This window comes from Ovis canadensis, chromosome 7 (assembly GCF_042477335.2).
Source record: "Ovis canadensis isolate MfBH-ARS-UI-01 breed Bighorn chromosome 7, ARS-UI_OviCan_v2, whole genome shotgun sequence".
Lineage (NCBI taxonomy): Eukaryota > Metazoa > Chordata > Mammalia > Artiodactyla > Bovidae > Ovis > Ovis canadensis.
This window is the reverse complement of record NC_091251.1, coordinates 18193112-18216488: the sequence shown is the minus strand read 5'-3', so window position 1 is coordinate 18216488 and position 23377 is coordinate 18193112. Positions and strand designations below refer to the sequence as shown.

Genomic DNA, 23377 nt, shown 5'->3' with positions numbered 1-23377 from the left:
GGAGGGAGGGTGAAGCACAGAAACATGCAACCCTGTGGACGGATCCACAGTCATGCTGAGCCCAAGAAGCCAGACACGAAGGACGGCAAGTATATTATTCTGTTTATTCGACATCCTAGAAGAGGTTGAACTAATATCTAGTTACAGGAAGCAGAGGAGTGGTTGCCAAAGTGAGGGTCTGAGTGCCAGTGAGCACAAAAGAAATTTTTTAGGACAATGGAAATATGCTATATTTTGATTGTTGTGGTAACTGCACAATTGTTTATACATTTATTGAAACTCTATGAGCCATACAATTTCCAGTGAACTGTACGTTTTATTTTGTATCAATTATATCTCGATAAAGTCCATCAAAAATTCCTAGCGCAATGACTGTCATCTACGTAGAATCTGTGTGAATCTACATAAAAATCCCTTTGCTATAAACACTGGTTCCTTTCAAATATACAACCTTTCACCTCTCTGAGAGTGGAGACGGTTCTGTTGCCAGATAAATCTGATTAATAGTTATCCTTGACACAAAATGCTATGTGAACCTTTTTCTGGAAAAAAAAAAAAAAAGTTGGCTCTGCCAATGACTTTCTGTGTGACATCAAGTGTGATCCTTAGCTTCTAGGAGACAGTTTCCACATGTGTGAGGTAGAAACAGTATTACAGGGAAAGTTATCCAACTCAGGTTATATGAGGGTACCAAGTTCAGGGCAAATGCGTGTGGGCTCAATGTGCCGGTTTGTTTTTTCCATTCCGTCAGTGAGGACTCTTTTGATTGCACATAACAGACTATCTGGCCCAGCTTATTTAAGCAAAGGAGGGTTTATTAGATGAACAGCTGAACAGCGCAGAGCTTGCGCTGGCCTTAGGGAAGGCTGGATCCCAGAGGGCTGGCAGTCATACCGCAGCTCGGATTTCTCTTCCTCTCTCTGCTCCATGTTCTGCCTCATCAGCCTCATCATCTGTCTCCACATACTCCCCTACTTCCAGCAGCTCAGCCACTTTCTTTATGCCTCTTTCTCACATCACAACATCCTCGATGCGCTCTGCTGTGTTTCAGATGGAGACCCCTGCCTATACCTGAGCCAAGAGCTGTAGCTAAGGGGGTGTGGTATGCTGATGAGCCAGCCACCCTGGAGCTGAAGCCTGGCTCAGTCCACCTGAAACGAATGGCGGCTACGCCAGTGGGTAGAAGTAACTGCTCCAAATCAGAGTACTCTCAGCAGAAAGAAGATAATAGATATTGAAAGGCAATCATCAAATGCCCACTGAATGCATTCTATCAGCCCGGGGCTCCATCAGGAATACAAGAACTACACAAGCTATTTTAACAGAGAGAATTTAATCTAAGGAGTTGCTTGAATGGGTTTAGAACCCTGGAATGACAGAAAGGAACACTAAGCCTTTAGAATGTACCCACTGTAGGAATCAGCCTCTGGGTTTAATGAATCTTAGGGGTCTGGAGGAGAGGTCACGCAGGCCAGTCTCTGCTGTTGATCTGATCGGTGCTGGTGTCTCAGAGCTTGGAGGAGAGGGGTCTTGGATCCAGAACTCTGAGGAAGGGCACCCCATCTGTCTACGCTAGTACCTCTGAGGAGGTGCAATGAGTCTGAATCTGGGCATGTGGAAAAAGCTTGGCCTTTGAGATGAAGAAACAGGCTGAGGTGATGCCAATCGGAAGCAAGGAAGAAGGGATGTGTTCCTCTTTCCTCATTCAGTCTCTCATTTTCCCCAGGCCCTAACAAAGGCCCTGTTCACAGAGTCCTAGAATGACAAAGCAGGGTATGGAAAAATTGGGCTTGATACAGAGAGATAATTGCTTAATAACTAGCACACAAACAATTTACATGATCAGGGTATCAGTGAGAATATTTTGTTGCAAGCAATGGATAAACTCTAATTTAATTAGCTTATACTTAACAAAGTATTAAAAAAAGTATAAAAAAGCCTTTGACTGCGTGGATCACAATAAACTGTGGAAAATTCTGAAAGAGATGGGAATACCAGACCACCTGACCTGCCTCTTGAGAAATCTGTATGCAGGTCAGGAAGCAACAGTTAGAACTGGACATGGAACAACAGACTGGTTCCAAATAGGAAAAGCAGTACGTCAAGGCTATATATTGTCACCCTGCTTATTTAACTTATATGCAGAGTACATCATGAGAAATGCTGGACTGGAAGAAACACAAGCTGGAATCAAGATGGCCGGGAGAAATATCAGTAACCTCAGATATGCAGATGGAACCACCCTTATGGCAGAAAGTGAAGAATAACTAAAGAGCCTCTTGATAAAAGTGAAAGAGGAAAGTGAAAAAGTTGGCTTAAAGCTCAACATTCAGAAAACGAAGATCATACCATCCAGTCCCATCACTTCTTGGCAAATAGATGAAGAAACAGGGGAAACAGTGTCAGACTTTATTTTCCTGGGCTCCAAAATCACTGCAGATGGTGACTGCAGCCATGAAATTAAAAGACACTTGCTCCTTGGAAGGAAAGTTATGACCAATCTAGGCAGTATATTAAAAAGCAGAGACATTACTTTGCCAACAAAGGTCCTTCTTGTCAAGGCTATGGTTTTTCCAGTGGTCATGTATGGACGTGAGAGTTGGGCTGTGAAGAAAGCTGATTTCTGAAGACTTGATGCTTTTGAACTGTGATGTTGGAGAAGACTCTTGAGAGTCTCTTGGACTGCAAGGAGATCCAACCAGTCCATCCTAAAGGAGATCAGTCCTGGGTGTTCATTGGAGGGACTGATGTTGAAGCTGAAACTCCAATACTTTGGCCACCTGATGTGGAGAGCTGACTCATTTGAAAAGACCCTGATGCCGGGAGAGATTGAAAGCAGTAGGCGAAGTGGATGACAGAGGATGAGATGGTTGGATGGCATCACCGACACAATGGACATGGGTTTGGGTAGACTCTGGGAGTTGGTGACGGACAGGGAGGCCTGGCGTACTGTGGTTCAAGGGGTCGCAAACAGTCGGACACAACTGAGTGACTGAACTGATAACAAAGTATAAGTTCCCTAGAAGAATGGTTCCAGGATTGTATAATTCAGCTATTCAATATTGCACCAAGGATAAAGGTTCTTTCTGTTTTTCCACTCTGACATCTTTAGAATGTGGCTTTATCTTCAGCTAGTTTTCCTCATGGCAACAATATAGCTGCCATAATTCCAGACATCACATAGTCATTACAGATTCAGACATAGAAAAAAAGCACTTTGTGAAAGAAAATCTCTTTTTAGTTCAAGGAAACTTTTCCTTGAACTATGGAAATGAAGGCATATGAAATATGCCTCCCAGCATATTTCTTCTCATATTTCATTGGCCAGGACAGGGTTACATGGCTATATGAAATCAACCCTTAACAAGGAAAGAAACTGAAATAACAAGTACAGCTTAGAGTAATTAAAATTTATTCCTGGGTAACATGTGGGGAGAGTATTTAGTTAAAGAAAATTGAGGCTTGAGCCAGAAGTGTAGGTTAAATGTTTAACAACCAGTACTCTGAGAAATGTATATACATAAGACAATTTTATTAGAAATACACTGAGGCAAAGGATGTGTAGAACAAAATTTACAAATGATAATAAAGTATACAGTATTCTTTTACAAGTTTCACTTAGACAACTGATACAAGGTAATTCATTGATTTTTACTAATACACCTATATTCTTAGTCAAACTATAATTGCAACTGAGCAACAAATTTAGTTCTGATAAAATATTGATTGATATGGCAGAAAAAAAGTGAAATAACGAAGATGTATATTTGAGCTTCACTCAGCCACTATATCCCTATCTCAAGCTCCCATTCCACAGAGGTGGTTGAAAGTTTATCTTAGTTGATTGAAAGTTCACCTACCTTCCCAGTTTCTTGGGGTTTAGTCTAAGTTCCAAAGCATATTAGAAGGGCCCATCACCTTTTGTTAGTTTAAAGAGGTTGCTATTTTCATATACACATACCTTTATATACACGTCAATCTTTATATATATATTTATATATATGTATACACATACCCCTCCTTTCTATCTGCCAGGAATCTTTTGATCTATCAGTTCTGTTTCCATAACTCTGTTTCCATATGTGAGAGCATGAGAATATCTATGAAGCTAAGATCCCCTCTTCCTAGACTGATTAAAGTCTGCCAGAGAAGCGGAAGCCTGGCTCCCTCTCCTTGGAACACATTAATGTCTGGACTTTCAACATTTTCCTTCTTCTCTTCTCTTCCTTTGATCTGATGGAGTGATTCCCAGCCTGGGAAAGGAGTGAACTTTACACTCCTTAAATCCCCTTATTCACAGTTTAGTAGACAGTGTAGTGAAATCTGGCTCATTCCTCAGAGAAAAATGAAGTTGAACCCCTACCTCACACTGTATACGGAAGGCGATTCTAGAGTGACTAAAGACTTAAATGTGAAACCTGAAACGACATAACGAATGCATTAAACAGTGGAATGCATCTTTACAACCTAGCATCTGGGGAGACCTGCTAAAACCCGAACTCAAGAGCTCAAAATATAGGGTAAAAAGCAAACGGCTTTAATTACGTCAGATTTAAAGATTTCTGTTCAACAAAACACACCGTAGACCAAGTTAACAGAAGAGGGAAGGTTGGGAGAAGATATCCACAGTGTTTACAACAGACACGGAATACTGCAAAGAGACAAAGACAGGAAACCTGACTTTAAAAAAACAAACAAAAAACAGGCAATGAATATGATCGAGCAAGTGCCAAGCAAATGAGAAGCTCCTCAAAGTCACTGATAATCAAAGAGCTACGAAGCACAACAGTCATATACAGCTTTATTCCCATCAGACTGGCAAAGACCAGAGAGAAGAATGATGCTGATTTTTTTGTGAGATGTGAGGAACAGGAGCCTTTTTTGTACACTGCTGGTGAGTGTTTAGATAGTGCCGCCCTTCTGGAGGGTTCTCTGGCAGTACATAACTAAATTAAGTGTGCTTGAATGTGCAGAAATCTCCTCCCTCTGTACAGGCCCAGAGTCTTTATTAAACAGGACCGTAACTGGACATATGAGAAGGCATTTATCACAGAACTCTTGATGGCGCTGAGAAGCAGAAGGCACCCTGGTGGCCATCACGGAGAGTGTATGGTAAAATACGGTGGCTCTGCTCCATGCAACTGTGTCCACAGTTAGAAGGAACAAAGAGATAGGCACACACGGCGAGCCCTGGAAATTATCAGACTAAGTGAAATAAATCCGAAAGAGAAGACAAATGCCGCATAATATCATTTATGCGTGGATTCTAAGGTATGACACGAATTGTCCATGAAGCAAAAATAAACTCCCTGCTGTAAAGGCATAAGGAACAGATTTGTGATTGCCAAGAGGGTGGGGAGGGTTGGATTGGGAGTTTGGGGTTAGCAGATGCAACCTATTGTATGCAGAATGGATAAATGCCAAGGTCCTGCTGTAAGCACAGTGAGCTATATTCAATATCCTGTGAGAAACCATAATGGAAAAATACGAATGTGTATTTATGCATATGTATCTAACATACATAAAGAATGTATATATATGTAAGAAGGTGTGTGTGTGTATAAATATGTATATGCAACTTTGGCCACTTGATGTGAAGAACCGAGTCATTCAGTCCTCATTCAGGAAAAGACCCTGATGCTGGGAGAGATTGAGGGCAAGAGGGGAAGGAGACGACAGAGGATGAGATGGTTGGATGGCATCACCGACTCAATGCACATGAATTTGAGCGAACTTCAGGAGATGGTGAAGGACAGGGAAGGCTGGCGTGCTGCAGCCGTGGGGTTGCAAAGAGTCGTGCATGGCTTAGCAACTGAGCAACAACAACATGTATAACTGAATCACTTTGCTATGCAGCAGAAATTAACACAACCCTGTAAATCAATTATACTTCAATAAAATAATTTTTTTAAAAGGATATGCACAGAACCTTGTGAACGGATTCAGAAAATTTAGTGGGAAGGGGAAAAGAGACCAAATGAGATCTATAGCAGAATAGCATTACTGTAATTTAAAACCCACATACCCACAACGATGCTACATGTTCTACAAGGACACGGAGCAGTGTCTTAGAGCTGTCACCTGTGGAGGGGAGGAAAACAGACATGGAGACTGGGGATTCCATGACTAAATAAAAGGGGACTAGTTCTTTCCAACATGTCGTCTCCACTCAACTGCTCTCCATCCCGCTAAAAACTCAGATGTTGAGGGCCGGAGCCTAGGAACATTCTGTCTGCCCTGTAGCTGCCCTTGGCTGAGGAATTTGGCCCAGAACAGCTTGGTCATTTGAAGGGGAGGCAGGAGGCCAAAGGGAATTGGGGGAGGTGATCAAGCTAATCAGCTAACCAGCTAATCTATCAAACTATTATCCCATGGCAACCATTTCAGGCTTCTTGGAGAGCATTTTCAAACCCATAAAACTATCACGTAAAAACTAGTATATATAGCATGGATAAACAACAATAAGATCCTGCTGCGCAGCACAGAGAACTGTATTTAATATCCTGTGATAAACCACGGTGGAAAAAATATGAAAAAGAGTGTATATCTATGTATAACTGAATCACTTTGCTGTACAGCTGAAATCAACACAACACTGTAAATCAACTATACTTGAATAAAATAATTTTTTAAAAAGTCCAGAAAAGTAAAGTCTAATCCATCTCATCAATTTCCTGTGACCTGAGTGAGTCTGTTTTAACTGAACTTCAGTGAGTCTGCTGTACGGTTGTACAGTTTGTGCACTGCACAAAGATGCCCCTGGCCAAGTGAGTGAGTGAAGGGGAGCTAGAATCCATCAGGGGGTCTGCTTACAACTGGGCCAAACTGGAGCTACTTCAATCACAGGTAGAAGCGCCTTTGACAATTTGTCTGCCAGTCAGACTCATCTTCTGTGGCTTCTACGAAGGCATCGTGTGTGCCAGCTGGAGCCCTGAGTCTCAGTCTCATCATCATTCTTATCAGAAATTTACATATGAACTCAAAGGTGTTTTCTCAGCCTCTGCTTCTGGGAGAGCACTTGAGGCTATTTCACTGACTTTTCCTTCTGCCTGGAACACTCTTCCCTGTTCCAGGCCTGGCCCTTCCCTCCTTGATTTGGGTCTCTGTTCCCAAGTCACCTCCACAGAGAAGCCTTCTTTGAATATCTCCTCCAAGATCAGCCCCCTTTCCATCCTTACCTTGCTCTACCCTCTTAGCCAGTTTTCTTCATTCCACTTTTAACTCCCTGAAGTCCTGCATGTATTGGGTTATTTCCTGTCCCCCCTTCCCCACCATCAGAGTATAAGTTCCCACAAAGGAGGGAGTCTCACTCACTGGTACCCGTGTAGGGTAGGCATGGAATAGATGCTCAGTTGATGTACGTTGGATGGATGAATGGATTGGACCAAAGCAGCAAACAGGATACCATAGTCTTCTCAGATGAGTTACAGAAAGAGCAAAGAGAATCCTTACCCAGAGCAAAAAGAAATGTGAAGTTTTATTTCTTCCTTATTTTTGCCCTAAATGTTAAGATTAATTTGACTAATGAACCAGTTTCTTAAAACCCAAATGGGGTGAGTCAGCTTTCCTGGAGTAATCAACATTGTGTTTAGCCTCCAGGACTTATTTAAGACATCATTGGCTTCCAAGTGATATTCAGCATTGCTGTGTTTTTAAACAAAGAGCCAATTCATGATGTGCTTTTCAGATGCTTTGTGTGTGAGACACACTGAGCTTTCATACCTCCCCCCAAACAAGAATGCTTTTAGGATTATTGTCTGCATATTTGAGGAACAGAAACCGAAGGCCTGTCTGCCCTCTGCCCACAGTCCAGCCCCCATTTCGGGCAAATGGCCGATCAGCTCTGCAATTAACCCACAAAGATCCCTGCAGTCAACCCCCCACACCTCAAGAACAGGAGGGGCCCCTATGAATCAACTGAAGGAGGATCCTGTGGGTTCTGCAGTGTTTGGAGCACCCCTTGACTGCCGTGACCTCCATCCCTGGCTGCACACTGAAGCATTAAAAATCCAGATTCCAGGTCCTGCCTTTTAGGATCCTGATGTAATTTGCCTGGATTGTGGCCCAGAAAACTGGATAAAATTGGCAAGTTTTTAAAGCTTCCTGGGCGACTCCAAGCTCTAGCCAGGGCAAGTCACTATTTTCAAAGGTCCTTGGTGTCACTGAGGCAGATAGCATGAAGTCCCACCGCTGCCTGCACTCTGCCTCCAGAGACGCCCCGGGCTGCCCATTTGTCCATACTGCTTTGCTGGCCCTGTGGTTTCCCTTCCTTGGCCCTGACTCTGGCCCCACCCTCTCCCTAACCTCTCCAAGGAATGAATCCATGGCGATAGTGCTTCTAGCCTTGACCTCACCCCTCCTGAGAAGTATTCCTACATGCCCTCTAGCCACGGACCCCATCCTGTCTGGGTACTTCTTCTCCACCTACCCCTACACCTTCCAGGCCAAGCCCACCACTCCATGCCCATCGTCACCCACTTGGACTGCAGCTCCCCCGCCCACACCCATTGTTGCTGGCCAACATCTTGGCTTTCTCTGTTCACTGAAGCCAAATAAAAATTATGGAGACAGAGTTTGGAAGGCACAGGTGGCTTGAATTCTCAGCCAGCAGAGATGGAATCACAGCAGGCTCACATCTCAAGAACTGTGCCCACCTCCCCCGCCATGAGGAGTCTAGGGGCTTATGCAAGGTGAGGGCTAGCAGTCAGGAGTCGGTGATGAGGAGCAAAGGTGTTAGGATCTTGTCAAAGACAGTCATAGGCTGGCGTCAGTAACCCAGTAATTGAGTTTGGCAGGTCGGTGGCACTGCGCCCTCCTTTCTGATGTGTAACTACAAGGGGAAGGTGTTGTAAGGGTAAAAGCTAGACACAGGATTGCTTAGCATAGTGTGCGTGCTAAGTTGCTTCAGTCACGTCCGAAACTTTGCATCCCTATGAACCGTAACCTTCCAGGCTCCTCTGTCCATGAGAGTCTTATCCAGGCAAGAACTCTGGAGTGCACTGCCATGCCCTCCTCCAAGAGATCTTCCTGACCCAAGCTCAGACCTGCATTTCTATGTCTCCTGCATTGGCAGGCAGGTTCTTTTCCACTAGCACCAGCTCGGAAGCCATTTAGTGAAGAGTCAGGAAAATAGGTACGAAGTATAGCTCCTGCGAAGTTAGGGGGCAGAAAAGCAAACTTAGTTACAGACATTAAAAGCTACAGGCAGTTAAAGTAAAAAACAAAAAATCACTAGGAATGCTCAGGCCTGCTCTTCATCTTCTTTGTCCTTGAGAAAGCAAAAGGCACTCAGTCATGTCTGACTCTGTGACCGCATTAAAAAAACTCATTTCTCTTTTTCACCTTTGCACTGCAACAAATACGAAAAAAAGAAAACAACTCATTCCCCTTTTTTTCCCTTTTCACTGCAACACCACCTGGTGGGGGCTCTATGTTCCCCCTGCAAAGAATGTCCTTTCCTGCCTGCCTCTTCACCTTGCTTTCTCTTACTTGTCCCTTGAATCTGTTGCTTCTACCCGGAACACTTCCCTGACACGTGTGTCCTTCCTCTGGGCTGCGTGTCTGCTGCTGAGGCCACCTGGCCCTGTGTGGGCCCTGAGTGTCTTTCTGGCAGGCGGACCGTGTTTAACACCTCAGTGGCCGAGGTCCCCTCAATGGCACTTCATCAGATGATATCAACAAACACAGCGAGAAAACTAACAAACAAACGGGACCTCAGAAACCTTGGACATTTGACTTGGTTTCCAGGAGAACCTCTGTCTGGGCTACAAGCGGTAACTTATCACTCCTATTTTTAACTTTCCAAAGTAAGAAAGACCAGGATGCAGATTTTGCATGACAAAAGTGGGTGGAGGTGCAAGAAGCAAACGAGTGTGAAAAGGCCTGAATCCAGCCCACAGATCTTTCTCGTCTTACTTTGTATTTAAAACAATAACTTACTAACATTCAAAAATTAAGAAATTCTGCCTCTTTTGTGGATTTCTGGTGTCTCTTGAAACAAATCAGAAGGTGCGGCCCCTCAGGTTCCCATAGCAACCTCTCTGGTGGCTTTGTCCAGACCACTTGGCCCAGTTCCATACTGTCTGCTGTTCTCACCGAGATGAGGACCCCCAGGCTCCTGGAGCTCCAGCTTCTGGTCTCCATTAACCTTGCACACGGTGATTAGCATGCGTTCTACCAAGTCTTGTGGTGTTAAGAGCATTTAACCTGGAATCAGGCAGACCTGGAGTCACAGAAGCTGTGAGGGATCATTAGGTACACCATTTCACTGCTGAGAACCTCCTTCTCTGCCTCTCAGAGCTCGCAGACAAGAGGAAGGGACAGACCACAATCAGAGAAATGTGAAGAAGTAAGCGCTCTAACAAAACTAATACCAAAGTATACACCCGATGGAAGTACAAAAAAGTGCCTGGCAAACTGAAGGACAGCTTCCTGGAGGAGGTATCTTTCAGCTGGACTTTGAGGGATGTGTATCAGTTTGTCCAGGAATCAAGACTCTCTGGGAAAGGCATTCCAGACCAAAATCTGAACAAACAGGAAGAAAACAACCTGTTACAGAGTACTTCATGAGAAATGCCGGACAGGATGAGGCACAAGCTGGAATCAAGATTGCTGGGAGAAATATCAATAACCTCAGATATGCAGATGACACCACCGTTATGGCAGAAACTGAAGAGAAACTAAAGAGCCTCTTGATAAAAGTGAAAGAGGAGAGTGAAAAAGCCGGCTTAAAGCTCAAAAAACTAAGATCGTGGCATCCGGTCCCATCACTTCATGGCAAATAGCTGGGGAAACAATGGAAACAGAGACAGGCTTTATTTTCTTGGGCTCCAAAATCACTGCAGATGGTGACTGCAGGCTTCAAATTAAAAGATGCTCGCTCCTTGGAAGGAAAGCTATGACCAACCTAGATAGCATATTAAAAAGCAGAGACATTATTTTACCGACAAAGGTCCATATAGTCAAAGCCATGTTTTTTCCAGAAGTCACAGATGGATGTGAGAGTTGGACCATAAAGAATGGTATAAAGCTGAGCGCCGAAGAATTGATGCTTTTGGTGCTGGAGAAGACTCTTGAGAGTCCCTCAGACTGCAAGGAGATCCAACCAGTCCATCCTAAAGGATATTAGTCCTGAATATTCATTGGAAGGACTGATGCTGAAGCTGAAGCTCCAATACTTTGGCCACCTGATTCAAAGAACTGACTCATTGGAAAAGACCCTGATGCTGGGAAAGATTGACGGTGGGAGGAGAGGGGGACAACAGAAAATGAGATGGTTAGATGGCATCACCAACTCGATGGACATGAGTCTGAGCAACCTCCAGGAGTTTGTGATGAACAGGGGCCTGGTGTGCTGCAGTCCATGGGCTCGCAAAGAGTCAGACATGACTGAGAGACTGAACTGAATTGAACTTTCTGGAAACGGTGAGTTGATCAATATTCTTGTATCAAGGTAAAAGGTCAGAGATAAAGTTAATTGGAAGTTAAGGTCAGTATCAACAAGTCCTGAATGCCATATTAAAGAGTTTGGACTTTTATTTGGAGGCAAGAATCAGTTTTCAGGTGGGGAGTGATATGATTTCAGATCTTGGAAATCACTCTAGAGGCAGAAATTAGGTGAAAACACATGCCCCAAACACTGCAAACTAGATGCAAAACAGAACAATCCCCCCTGCTTTTTTATCCACAAAAAGATTATACTTGAATACTGTGGCGGCTTTAGTCATAATAACCAAAAACTGGAAACATTGTAAATGTTCATCGTTTGGAAATGGACACAACACATGTGGTCTATTGATACGAAGCAGAATTCTACGCAACTAGAGAAAACAGAGTCTAACTACATCCAACCGCACAGACACATCTCAAAAACAGGCTAAGCGAAAGAATCCAGACACACGCTCAAAACGCACACATTGCATGATGTCATTTAGATAAAGTTCCCGAACAGATAAAACTAATTAGAAGTTAGCGCTAGACATCGTCGAAGATGGTTGACAAAAGTCAAGGCAGTGTTTGTGCGTGCTCCTGTAGCCGCTCAGTCGTGTCCGACTGTCTGCGGCCCCATGTACTGTAAACTACGAGGCCCCTCTGTCCGTGGGATCATCCTGGCAGCCATACTGTACTGGGTTGCCATTTCCTCTTCCAGGGGATCTTCCCGATCCAGGAACTGAACCCACATCACCTGTATTGCAGGCAGATTCTTTATCACTTAGCCGTCTGGGAAGTCCCAAGATGTTACCCCTGGAGAAATCAACGAGTATGTTGACTGAGAAACAGCCTGCAGGGGCGTTCTGGGTGATTCGAGGCATCATCTTTGTTTGAGTGTGAGGCAGAGACCGTGCCTCTACAGAGACGTCTTGATGTTGCACTGGCTCATGACCTCAGCTCAGCCGATCAGATTGACATGCCCAGCACCATGGAGAATCGTTTCCGGCAGTGGCTGCAATGAGCAATTCCAGGAGCAGGAGCGACTCTTGTGCAAGCTGTAGTGCCCGACATCCAGGGGTGGTGGCTGCGGGGCCCTCACCACGGTGCTGCTGTGCTGTGATTTGAGTTGGGGGGTAGCCGCAGCAGGCATCATTCGAGGACCTGAGACTACAGTGGCGGGTGGACAGAATCCCTGCCCTTGTGATGGAACATTCTAGTGGAAGAGACAGAGAAGAAACCGCTCAACAGATAAGCAAACACAGGGGTTTTGGATAGCAACAGTGCAGTAACAGAAATGAAAGAGTGATGAACTCCAGGGGGAGTGGGAGGGTCAAGGAAGGCTTCTTTGAGGACGTGATATTTGACCTGAAAGCATTCCAGGCAGCTGGAACAGCAGATACAAAGGGCCTGAGGTGGGAATAAGTTGGCCTGTTCAGAAGTCAGGAAATTTGGTGATATTAATATGAAACTGCAGCAATGGGACAGGAGAGATCATGCAAGTCCACAGGTCATGATGGAATGTTCAAAGTTAGTTGTAAGTGTAGCTGGTAGCCATTGAGGATTTTAAAGCAGAGGATGAACTGACCTTACTCACATTTCAAAAGATCAGGGGATGGATCATTAGAAGCAACAGTGAGGAGAGATATAAAGTCAGGGGAAGGATAATGTGATGGTTAGTTTTACGCATCAGCCAGGTTTGGCTAGAAACCCAGTTATTCAGTTAAGCACTAAGTTGGGTGCTGTTGTGAAGGTATTTTGTAGATATGGTTAACATCTGCAATCAGTGGAGTTTGCATAAAGAAGACTATCCTCCATAATGCGGGGGGCTCACCTAAGCAGTTGATGGCCTTAAGAGCAAGGAATGATTTTCCCAGAGAAGTTCAGCTACTCAAGACTGAAGCATCAATGGGAGTTTTCAGCCTGCTGGTCTGTCCTCTAAATTTCAGGCTTGCAAGCCCCCACAATCATTGAGAAAATTCCTTACCAAAACTCTCTAGACAGATAGATGGATAGAGGATGGATGAATGGGTAGCTATCTAACTGTAGAGATAGAAACATATCCTATTGGCTCTATTCTCTCAGTGAACCCTGACTAACACAAGTAGTTAACCTCTCAGAGTTTCGCTAAGGACTAAAGGAGATGTTTGTGAAAGTGACTACTATAGGCCCAGCTCACAGTGGATAGTTCATGACTGTTTACCCCTATGTCCCTCCCTCTGTGAGGCTCAGGATGAAGAGTTTGATTAGGTCAGAAAAGAAAAGACAATTCTGGAAGAAAGCATACTAAAACTCTCTCAGGGAGAGTGCTGGGGAACAGCAGGGAGTACGTACACGAACTTTTGCATACCTCTACAAACTCATGGTTATGTATTTCCTCTCATCATCACAAATAACTTTGCTAAGAGGGTCTGGAGCTTAAGGTTTTCACTTAAATATTAAGTCTCACTGAATTCCCTGTTCTACGATGAGGAAACCCTCATCTTGTGATATATTCTGCAGGATCTTTGCTCAGCTCATGGAACTTACACTATGCTCAGAAATGCCTCCCTATCTTTGCTGACTTAAGCGTTGTTTTGTTTTGCCATGCCCTGAACAGTTCAAAGTCCATATTAAAATGTCAGGGTTTTGCAATCTTTGCCAATGCAAGCCCAGCAAGAATTCCCAAGCCCTTGTCAACATTCTTGTCATCAAAGCTGAAAAATACTAGTTTAACTTCTCTGGACACTGTTTCTGAAAAATGTTTATGTAAAACAATGGTAGGAACACATGTGGACACCTACTTTTTATTCTTTAAACCTTAGCTTATTTCTTCTTCTGTCATCTGCTTTCTTTTCTTTGATTTTTCAAATTTGGTTTCATTTGGCTCAAAGTCACCACTTCTGTGCACCTGCCAGTCAGCAGAGACAGAACTGTAACTCAAAAGAACTTACGACTTAAAAAAAAAAAAAATGTGCATGTGGGTTGATACATGGACTGCTACAACTAGAAGCCCAGGAAGAAGGTTGAGCTTCGCTACTGAGTGAGCCCAGGGCCTGCAGTGATGTCATCTGCACTGTCTCTTTTGCATCTTTCAAGTTAGTTTCCATTCTGCCAAGGGGCGAAAACAGCAGCCCTGGCAGCCCCTAATCCAGATTCTTCCAGTTTAGCAACCCCAGGAGGGACAGAGGAGGGAGGCGACTGCTCTTTTCCCCAGTGTCTACATATGAATTCAGGGCAAGATTCTGGTTGACCAAGCTTGTGTTACATACCCATAACAGTGGTAGGCAAGAGAAGATAAATTCCACGATTGATGATCTGACCGGGATCAAATGAAGCAAGTGTTGGGAGCTCCCAAAAGAAATTGGGATGCTGAGAAGGCAAAATACACACAAGAAAGAATTTTTGAAACACAATGTCCCCCAATTTTCACTTGTCTATCTATTATAGCTATTTATAGTCACTATGCATCTTCTCCCATTAAGAGATAAAGAATCTGGGCTGGTTGTGTGACTTACTTTGACCAACAGGATAAAGTAGAAGTGAAAGCAACCTTGAATTGCTGGAAATATGAGACTTGGAACAGGGCCCAGTCAGTCCTCTTTTACTAGTGAGAAAGCCCTGCCAACACCCACAGAGCCACCAATTGAGTAAGTTTTGCAGAGCCCAGCTTTGATTGGCAGAAGTGCCAGCCAACCTACAGATGCAGGAACAAAAATAAATGTTAATGAGTGTATACTCTCGAGGTTTTTGTGTTTCTGTTGCAACATCAAGGTGGCGAAAGATAACAGATAAACTTTGTATCCACCAGACCTCTCTCTTATCCCCATTCTGCAGGCAGAGTTAAGCATCCCTCCCATGCGCTCATAGCACCTACTTTCACAGCCCATATTATACTGACAGTGTTTATACTGTTATAATCATTTATTGTAACTACTTGTTTACATATTTATCTCCTTGACACTAAGTTATTTTAGGGAGGAATTTTAAAAAAATCTTTTTGAGCCCAACACTCGGCACAATATGTGGTATAGAAAAGAAACTGGTTAAATGTTCCTAGGAATTATGAGTGACCAAATTGCTAGCCAGGTTGAATATCTTTCCTTGGATATCAGAGTCATTTGTTTTTCCTTCTCCATGAGTAGCATGTTTCGTAGTTTTCTGTGTGTATTTCTATTGGATAGCTTCTCTTTCTTCCTCTTAATTTGTAAATCTTTTAAAAAATATTGTTTCCATATGTGTTCTTTGTCAGATCCATGTATTGAAAACACTTCCTGACAGCCTGTAAACAAACTCCTTCCCTTTTTATTATGGACTACATGAATTGTTTAATGAGGTTTAACTTTTTAATCTTCCCTTTATATTCCATTCATGCCTGTATGCTCAGTCACTCAGTCGTGTCTGACCTTTGAGACCCTATGAACTGCAGCCTGCCTGGCTTCTCTGTCCATGGGATTATCCAGGCAAGCATGCTGGGTTGGTTTGCCATTTCCTCCCCTAGGGGATCTCCCAGATCCAGGGATCGAACCTGCATCTCCCGCATTGCAGGTGGATTCTTTACCACTACACCACCTGGGAAGCCAATAGTCAAGTCTATTTTGTGTTTATTTACGCATGCCCCCTTTATTTCCGGGGCATAAAGGTACCCTCCTATACCGTCTTCTAAAATTCTGGGAGTTTTGCTTTTCATATTTGGGTCTTTAAACTGTGTGGAGCTCACGTTCATAGATGGTTTAAGGCAGGGATTCAATTGCCTCAGCATCATTTAATGGCTATTTAACCTTCCCCTTCACCTGAAAGTTAAAATCACTCAGTGTGTCTGACTCTGCGACCCCGTGGACTACACAGTCCATGGAATTCTCCAGGCCAGAGACTGGAGCGGGTAGCCTGTCCCTTCTCCAGAGGATCTTCCCCACCCAGGAGCTGAACCCGGCTCTGCTGCGTTGCAGGCGGATTCTTTACCAACTGCACCACCTGGGAAGCCCGGACACTGGCTGGCCTCACCTGGGATGCAGCTAGCAGCAGGTTCTCTATGTGCAGGGCTCACATGTCTGGTACCTCTATTTGGCTGCACTATTTGTTGATGCCTGCGCAAACACACAACCTTCTGTGTTCACAGGACAAGTCACTCCACCTTGCTCTTTTTCTTCAAACTTGCTTTGGCTATTTCTGGCTCTTTATTTTTCCATATTCATTTTTACAGTCACCTTGTCAAGTTATACGCCACACCCTTATACGTACTAGAGTTGTCAGAATTTTGTTTGGAAGTGCATTCAATTTTTAGGCTGATTTAGGGGAGAATTTACGACTTTAAAAATGGAATCTTCCTATCCGCTAAATAATGTAAATTCACCATTTATTAGATTTCATCTGCCTCCAAAATATACCGAGAATCCAGTAAGTCTCACCATAACCAACTTGGTCCAAGCCACGGTCATCTCTCCCCTGATTAGCGAAAGTCGCGTGCCTACCGGCCTCTCTGCCTCCACGTCACCTCCTCCACAGCAGCGGGGTGAGTTTTGTGAAGACATAAATCGGGTCGTGGCCTGGCACCACGGCAAATCGCTTTGTCGCCTCCGTGCCAGATTCCACACTTTGGGAAACAGTGGCTTAAATGAATGACTGGGACGATGCTGGTAACTGGGAAATGATCAAGTAAAGGGGGCGGAGTTGGTAGCCTTTCCCTTCTCCAGGGGATCTTCCCAACCCAGGGACTGAACCCAGGTCTCCCGCATTGCGGGTGGGTTTTTTGCGGGCTGAGCCACAATGGAAGCCCAGGAATACTGGAGTGGGTAGCGTATCCCTTCTCCAGAGGATCTTCCGGATCCAGGAATCCAACCGGGGTCTCCTGCATTGCAGGCGCATTCTTTACCAACAGAATGAGAAGATGAGCAAGAAGATGCTGGGAACCGGGAAGTGATCAAGTAAAGGAGGCGGTCTCCTGGAAACCAAAATGGAAACGGAGGCACTGGCCCGAGCAGAGCCCCGCACCGCCGCGAGGATGGACTTGGGCGTTCCTGATGCAAACGCGCGGGCGCCGCGGTTCCGCCCCTGGATCGGGCGGAGGCTGCGCCCAGAGCGCAGAGACCGCGACAGCGCGTCCGGGCCTCCCGGCCTCGTGGCCGCGCGCGGGGCCGCGCTCCGAGGGCGCGCTCAGGGCGGCGGCGCGCGGGGCCGCCGTGGCGGCAGAGGCTCTTCCGGTGGCGGCGGCGGCGGCGGCGCCGAGCAGGTTCTGAGAGCCGCGCGGGCTGCAGCCCGCGGGCAGCGGTGAGCCGGGGGCCTGGGTGCAGCGGGAGGGACGCGCGCCGGGAGCCGGGCGGGCGGGCGCGGGCTGGCGCTGGGGCGCGCGCCCGCGGGCGGCTGCCGGGCGACCCCCGCGCACCCGGGCTGGGGAATCGCAAACCCGCCCGGGCTCCCCGGGCCGGGGCGTCCCTGCACCTGGGCGCCCGCCTGCCGTCCCGCCGCCGCAGCGCCCCGCCTGCGGCAGCCTGAGCTCCCGCGAGCCGCGCGCGGGGCCCTGCGGTGGCGCCCTGCGGTGGCGCCCCGGCGGAGCGGGTGCCCGGCACGGGAGGGGTGCTGCGCCCACGCCCGCCCGCGCCCCGCCACGCCGTCCTCGGGGCCGCGAGCCGCACCCGCCGCGGGGAGGGCGCCAAGATGGCTGCCGCGGGGCCCGGGGCGGGGGGCGGGGGGCGGGCGGCGGGCGGCGCGACCCCCGCGCCCCCGGCTCCCGGCGCGGAGCGGGCCCTGGCCCTGGAAGGAGCCTGCCAGTAGGGAAGCGCCAGGCAGGTGACGGACGCAGTGCTGGCCCTGCCCAGAGCTTGCATCTCGGCGCTGAGCTCCTGAGAGCTCACGGGTCTCTAGCCTTCCGAGAATGACAGTGGCCACGATGTCTGCTAAGTGTGCGCAGGGGATCCAGGTCCATGCGTTTTCGCATCGCATTCCTGCAGCCCCATGGGGTACGTGGCCTTGCCCTCCTAATCCAGGTGAGGAAGGAAACTGGATCTCAGAGAGGTTGTGTATCCTGCCTAAGGTCACACAGTGGGTCCTCTGTAGTCTCGGCTTAAATGTTACTTCCTTAAAGACGCTAAACTTGGTTGCCGTGTTTGACATTGTCTCCTCCCGCACTTATCTTCTGTTACATTACCGCTTTGGTTTTTCCATAAGAGAATTTGTCACCAGTTGAAACGGACTGTTGACTTCCTTGTTTGATTCTCTGCTTGTGGTCAGGGCCTCTGTTTGTCTTGCTCATCTATCTGTTCCCTGCACCAGGTAGACCCTCATTGAATGTTTGTTGAGTGCCTGAATGAAAAAGCTTAGCATAGGTGACTTCAGAGCTTGGACACCGAATCACTCCATGAGCCACTGCCTTCTGAACCCCCATGGCATTTTGTTTGTACTTATCTCAAAGTTGTAATCTCTCTTCTGTCTCATCATCTAGATTTTTCCTTGCATGCCTCTAGCTTTTCTCTTCCTGTGCCCATCCCCAGTTTGTTGAGCTGCTTCTATGTTTCAGGCCTTGTAATCCGTGCGAGATGGATATGCAAGTGAGTAAAGAAGCTTTGCCACTCTTGTGCTGAACTTGGACTTGCCAAGTAAGACTGACTTGCCATATAAGAGACAGATAAGATGAGAGGGAATCTGGGACAATGAGGCTCCACAAGGAGGTTCTGGGACCTCAAGCAGCTCCTTTCTCCCCTGAGGACTGTGGGTGTCTGGTTTGTGGAAAATGATGGTGTTTGGAGAGGTGGGTGTATCAGTTTCTCTCCAGCTCTAATATAGAATTGTTCTAAGTCTGTATTCAGGGTTCAACTGAGTGTGCGAGCATTTAAAGTCCCATGAACTTTCAGGAAAGTGTTGATACCTGAGTTGCAGTTGTCAGAGAAAAAGCTGTAGCTATAATTCAGAATCAGGAAGATATTTAGAACGCTTTTAATAGTCTGTAGAAGTTTTATGAAATCCCATGTGGATGGATATAGAAGGAAGCCGAGAGGGCAGCTGGGGCAGCCGTGACCCTTGGAACGGATCCGTCATATAGCTCCTCTGTTCTCTGATGCCTTGGAATGAAGACCAGCCTCTAACCTACTAAGCAAGCAGTGCTTAGATGTGGTCGATTGGAGTATGATAGGGAATGGAACTGAGGTTAAAGGTGAGCAATCCGTAGGCAGTCGTTTTTTTAAAGGCTGACGATGGCTCCAACATGAGAACTTATTGTCAGAATAGAAATCAAACCTACACTCAGTTAACTTAATCATACAAAGTTCAAAGTTATTAAGTTTTTGGTTAACTATTACTTTGTGAAATAGACAGTATATATAATCTTGGTATGTCGAAAGTACTAGGGTTTGGGAGTATTTTATTATTTTCACAGGCTGATACCACTATCTCAAGTATAAACCAGTAGAATTTTTTTTTTTTAATGGATAAGAACTTCACTAATAAGAAATTGATTAAGAAACTCAAAGGTGATCTTGAGGACCATCGGATATGAACACAGATTATATTGTCACATGTGTGTTTTAAAGTTGAGCTAAGAATGGGATCGTCCCTGTGAACTGGGAGGTGGGGGGGCGGGAATGCTGGCAGGGAGACTGAGAGACGGCAGTCATTCCCCCGTGGCTTCTTGATTCTACGCAGGCCCTATGTCTTCATGCAGACGTGTCCCTGAAACAGAGGAAGGTATGCAGCAGAAGGTCATTGCTGCGATCTGAAAGAATCTGCTTCTCAGCACAGGATTCAACTTTCTGTTCTATAAACTGATCTCTGGGGTGGCCACACCCATAAGAAGGAATGCTGTGTGCTAATAACCATCTCAAAGCCAAATTAGGAAATGTGCTTCTTGAATAAATGTTATTGCTGTTGCCAGACACGTCACTTTGGGCCTCACAAGGGTCCGGAGTGAAAGAAAGTGTTAGTCGCTCAGTCGTGTCCGACTGTTTGCAGCCCCCTGGACTGCAGCCCCCAGGCTCCTCTGTCCATGGAACTCTCCAGGCAGGAACACTGGAGTGGGCTGCCATGTCTTCTTCTTCCAGGGGATCTTCCCAGCCCAAGGATCCAGCCCGGGTCTCCTGCATTGCTGGCCGATTCTTTACCGTCTAAGCCACCAGGGAAACCAAGCAGGGTATAAAATCAGGTAGAAATGCCATCTTGGTTTCGCTGAGTAGCTTTACAAAATAGGGGGAAATTTCTTAGAGAGCTGAAGTGAGAATTTAGCCGTCTCGTAACACGTGGAAAGCCCGGTGTCTGGCACACAGTGGGCTCTCAGCCACGTCCCCCTCCGGGGACTGGGATAGGGTATATCGCGCTCTCTGGCCCTAACTAAGTAAACCAAGGGCAACCAGATTCCTTCCCAACTTTTTCAAATGCAGTTATCTTAACTAACAATAAGCTTCCAGTTTAATAATTATCATTGTTAATCTTTAGACAGGGTTAAAGTTCTTTTCCGAAGTCCCTGGGAGAGCACATTCCCTGGTAATTTGTTTTATGTGAAGTAAATTCTTCTTCTTTTTTTTTTTCCCACAGTAGTTGAGCATTTTCTTGGCATGTAACTTGAATTTTGAAATGAAGCTAATCTTAGGAAAAAAGTGTTTTTCTCGGGTGTTTCTGGTCATCCTCAGGAAGCTCAGGCAGCCAAGCACTCTTGTTCCCCTCTGGTCCCACCACACCGGCGGCCACTGTGTTTACGGACAAGACTTCAGCATGTGAGGACAGGAGGGTCCGTGCAAGGAGAACCGCGTGTTAGTGGCGATCCGACATTTGTCTGTCCCTTCGCAGTTACTAAAGCTCTATAAAGCCCTCCTGTACACCTCAGTTTTATAATCCTTAACTCTAGTTAGCCAACCCTCATCTCCATCTTCAGGATGGGAAAATTGAGGCTCAGAGAGGCAAAGAGAGTCACCCAGAGACCTGCTTAGAAAGGAAGTGACAGAATCGAGGCTCTAATCCAGACTGCAGTGGTTCAGGTCCGGTTCTCATTCTGCAGGTTGGTTGCCAGGATAGACACGCAGGGAACCAGAACACTGAGCAAGGGTTCTTCCTCACAGGACCTAGTCAGCAACTAGTGTGGATGGTCATGGAGTCATCTAAATATTTATACTTCTCCAGAAAGAGGGTAAAAAAATCTTCCCTTGATTGGAAGAGCATTTGGTTATTAATGTTTACTCATAAGTTTTGTATTCTTTACCACACAGCGTCTCCCAGACTTAGCTAGTCATAGGATGACGGTGGTTTAGTCACTAGGTTATGTCTGACTCTTTGCAACCCCATGGACTGTGGCCCACCAGACTCCTCTGTCCATGAGATTTCCCAGGAAAGAATACAGGAATGGGTTGCCATTTCCCCCGCCAGGGCATCTTCCCAACCCAGGGATCGAACCGGCATCTCCTACGAGTCATTCATATTGAAGTCATCAGTAAGGTTGATAAGTTAGTTGAAGACTCCAGCGGAGGTGGGTGATGTCCACCCGTAATAAGCTCTAAATGGGAAGGTGTCTACACGTACGTTTGGGGAAATTTAGGCTATAGTCATTAGAATGTGCTTGCTTTTCAGTCTATTCACTGTGTATCGGGTCTTCCCAAAAACAAGGCCAAGCCAGCGCTGGGTGCAGGAGAGGACTCCAGCCCATGCTGGCAGACGGTGACAATGACAGTTAAGTCGCCCAGTCGTGTCCGACTCTGCGGCCCCATGGACTAACCTATCAGGCTCCTCTGACCATGAGGCTTTCCGGGCAAGAATGCTGGAGGGGGTTGCCATTTCCTTCTCCAGGGAGTCCATTCTGAATGTACAAATTAATTTTGTTCTGGGCTTCCCTCGTAGCTTAGTCAGTAAAGAATCTGCCTGCAGTGCAGGAGACTCTGGTTCGATCCCTGAGTTGGGAAGATCTGGAGGAGGGCATGGCAACCCACTCCAGTGTTCTTGTCCGGAGAATCCCAGGGATGGAGGGGCCTGGTGGACTGCAGTCCGTGGGTGGCGCGGAGTCCACCATGACTGAAGTGACTCGGGGTGCACACACAGCTTTCCCCCATCCTCCTGGCGCCTAGCGCCGTCACAAGGGCCGTGCAGCGAAATGCCTCCCTGACTCCTCTGAGTGAATCCCTGCCGGAGAAGCACTTGCTCTGCTGTTGCCACCATCCATTGTCATGAAATACCCTGAGAACCACATCAGCAGCTGTGCTCAAAAACGCTCTGGAAAAGTGTCTGCTCTTTGACCAAAGTCAGCCTCGAGGGGGAGAGAGGGAGGAAAGTTCAGGGACTGCAAGCAGGGTTATGGCTGCGCTGTTCATGCATAAACCAGACTTTATGCTTAAGGCGCACCATCAACCATAAACCTTCCCCTACCACTGAGGGCTTCGCTTCCTTTCCACGATGGTGCCCTGGGCGGGCAGCCCCATGGCCCAGCCCACGAGCTGGCACCAAGTGTGTGGGCCAGATGACCCCTAAGCACAGATCCCAGCAGTCAGTGGGTGCCTGTGATGCTGCAGGACCAGGTGTCTAGGCCTGCCAAGCTTCAGCAAGGAGGCAGGTGGAAAGGTGCTGTGCCCAGGGACCCCCGCATAGCAGTCAAGGTCAGGGGGTGCTTTGCCCCCCAAGGCAGTTCCTGGGGCAGGAGCCCCCACCTCGGCCCCCTGCTCTTCGGGCAAAGGCTCAGAGCTTCTCCTGGGTCTACAGCTGGGGAGACAGGTGAGCCAGGGCAGAGGCACCTTGTCCACTGTCCCACAATTTTAGTGTAAAATAGGAAATAAGTTTCATTTTTGTTTTCAAACTGGACTCTTATTTATAGAAACTGGTTATTCTATTTAGAGTGGGGAAAAAGTATAAACTGTTCCTGCGCTTGAAGGTTGGTGCAAGAAAATGCTTATCCGGTTAGATCATGGGAATCCTAGTTAATAATTAAAATTTTATCTGGTTTGAGATCAGCTTTCTTTGTAAGAATGTTCATACGGCATTTCTGAGTAGCCTTTATGGTTTTGAAATT

General features: G+C 46.4%; 1 protein-coding gene across 7 annotated transcripts in view; it reads left to right on the top strand.

The window, feature by feature from the left end:
- The first annotated feature begins 17118 nt into the window (after nt 1–17118).
- Nucleotides 17119–23377, top strand: part of SFXN1 (sideroflexin 1) — a 55940-nt gene continuing 49681 nt past the window's right edge. For 3 of the 7 annotated variants that reach the window (XM_069595322.1, XM_069595323.1, XM_069595325.1), the window contains exon 1: nt 17119–17673. Coding sequence is in view for 4 of the 7 variants with exons in the window: in XM_069595319.1 (XP_069451420.1) it covers nt 18327–18389 (63 nt within the window). In the remaining 3 variants the exon portion in view is untranslated. Of the gene's footprint in view, nt 17674–18037; nt 18390–23377 lie in introns of those variants that run through there. The other 4 variants (XM_069595321.1, XM_069595324.1, XM_069595319.1 and 1 more) reach the window with 3 other exon arrangements.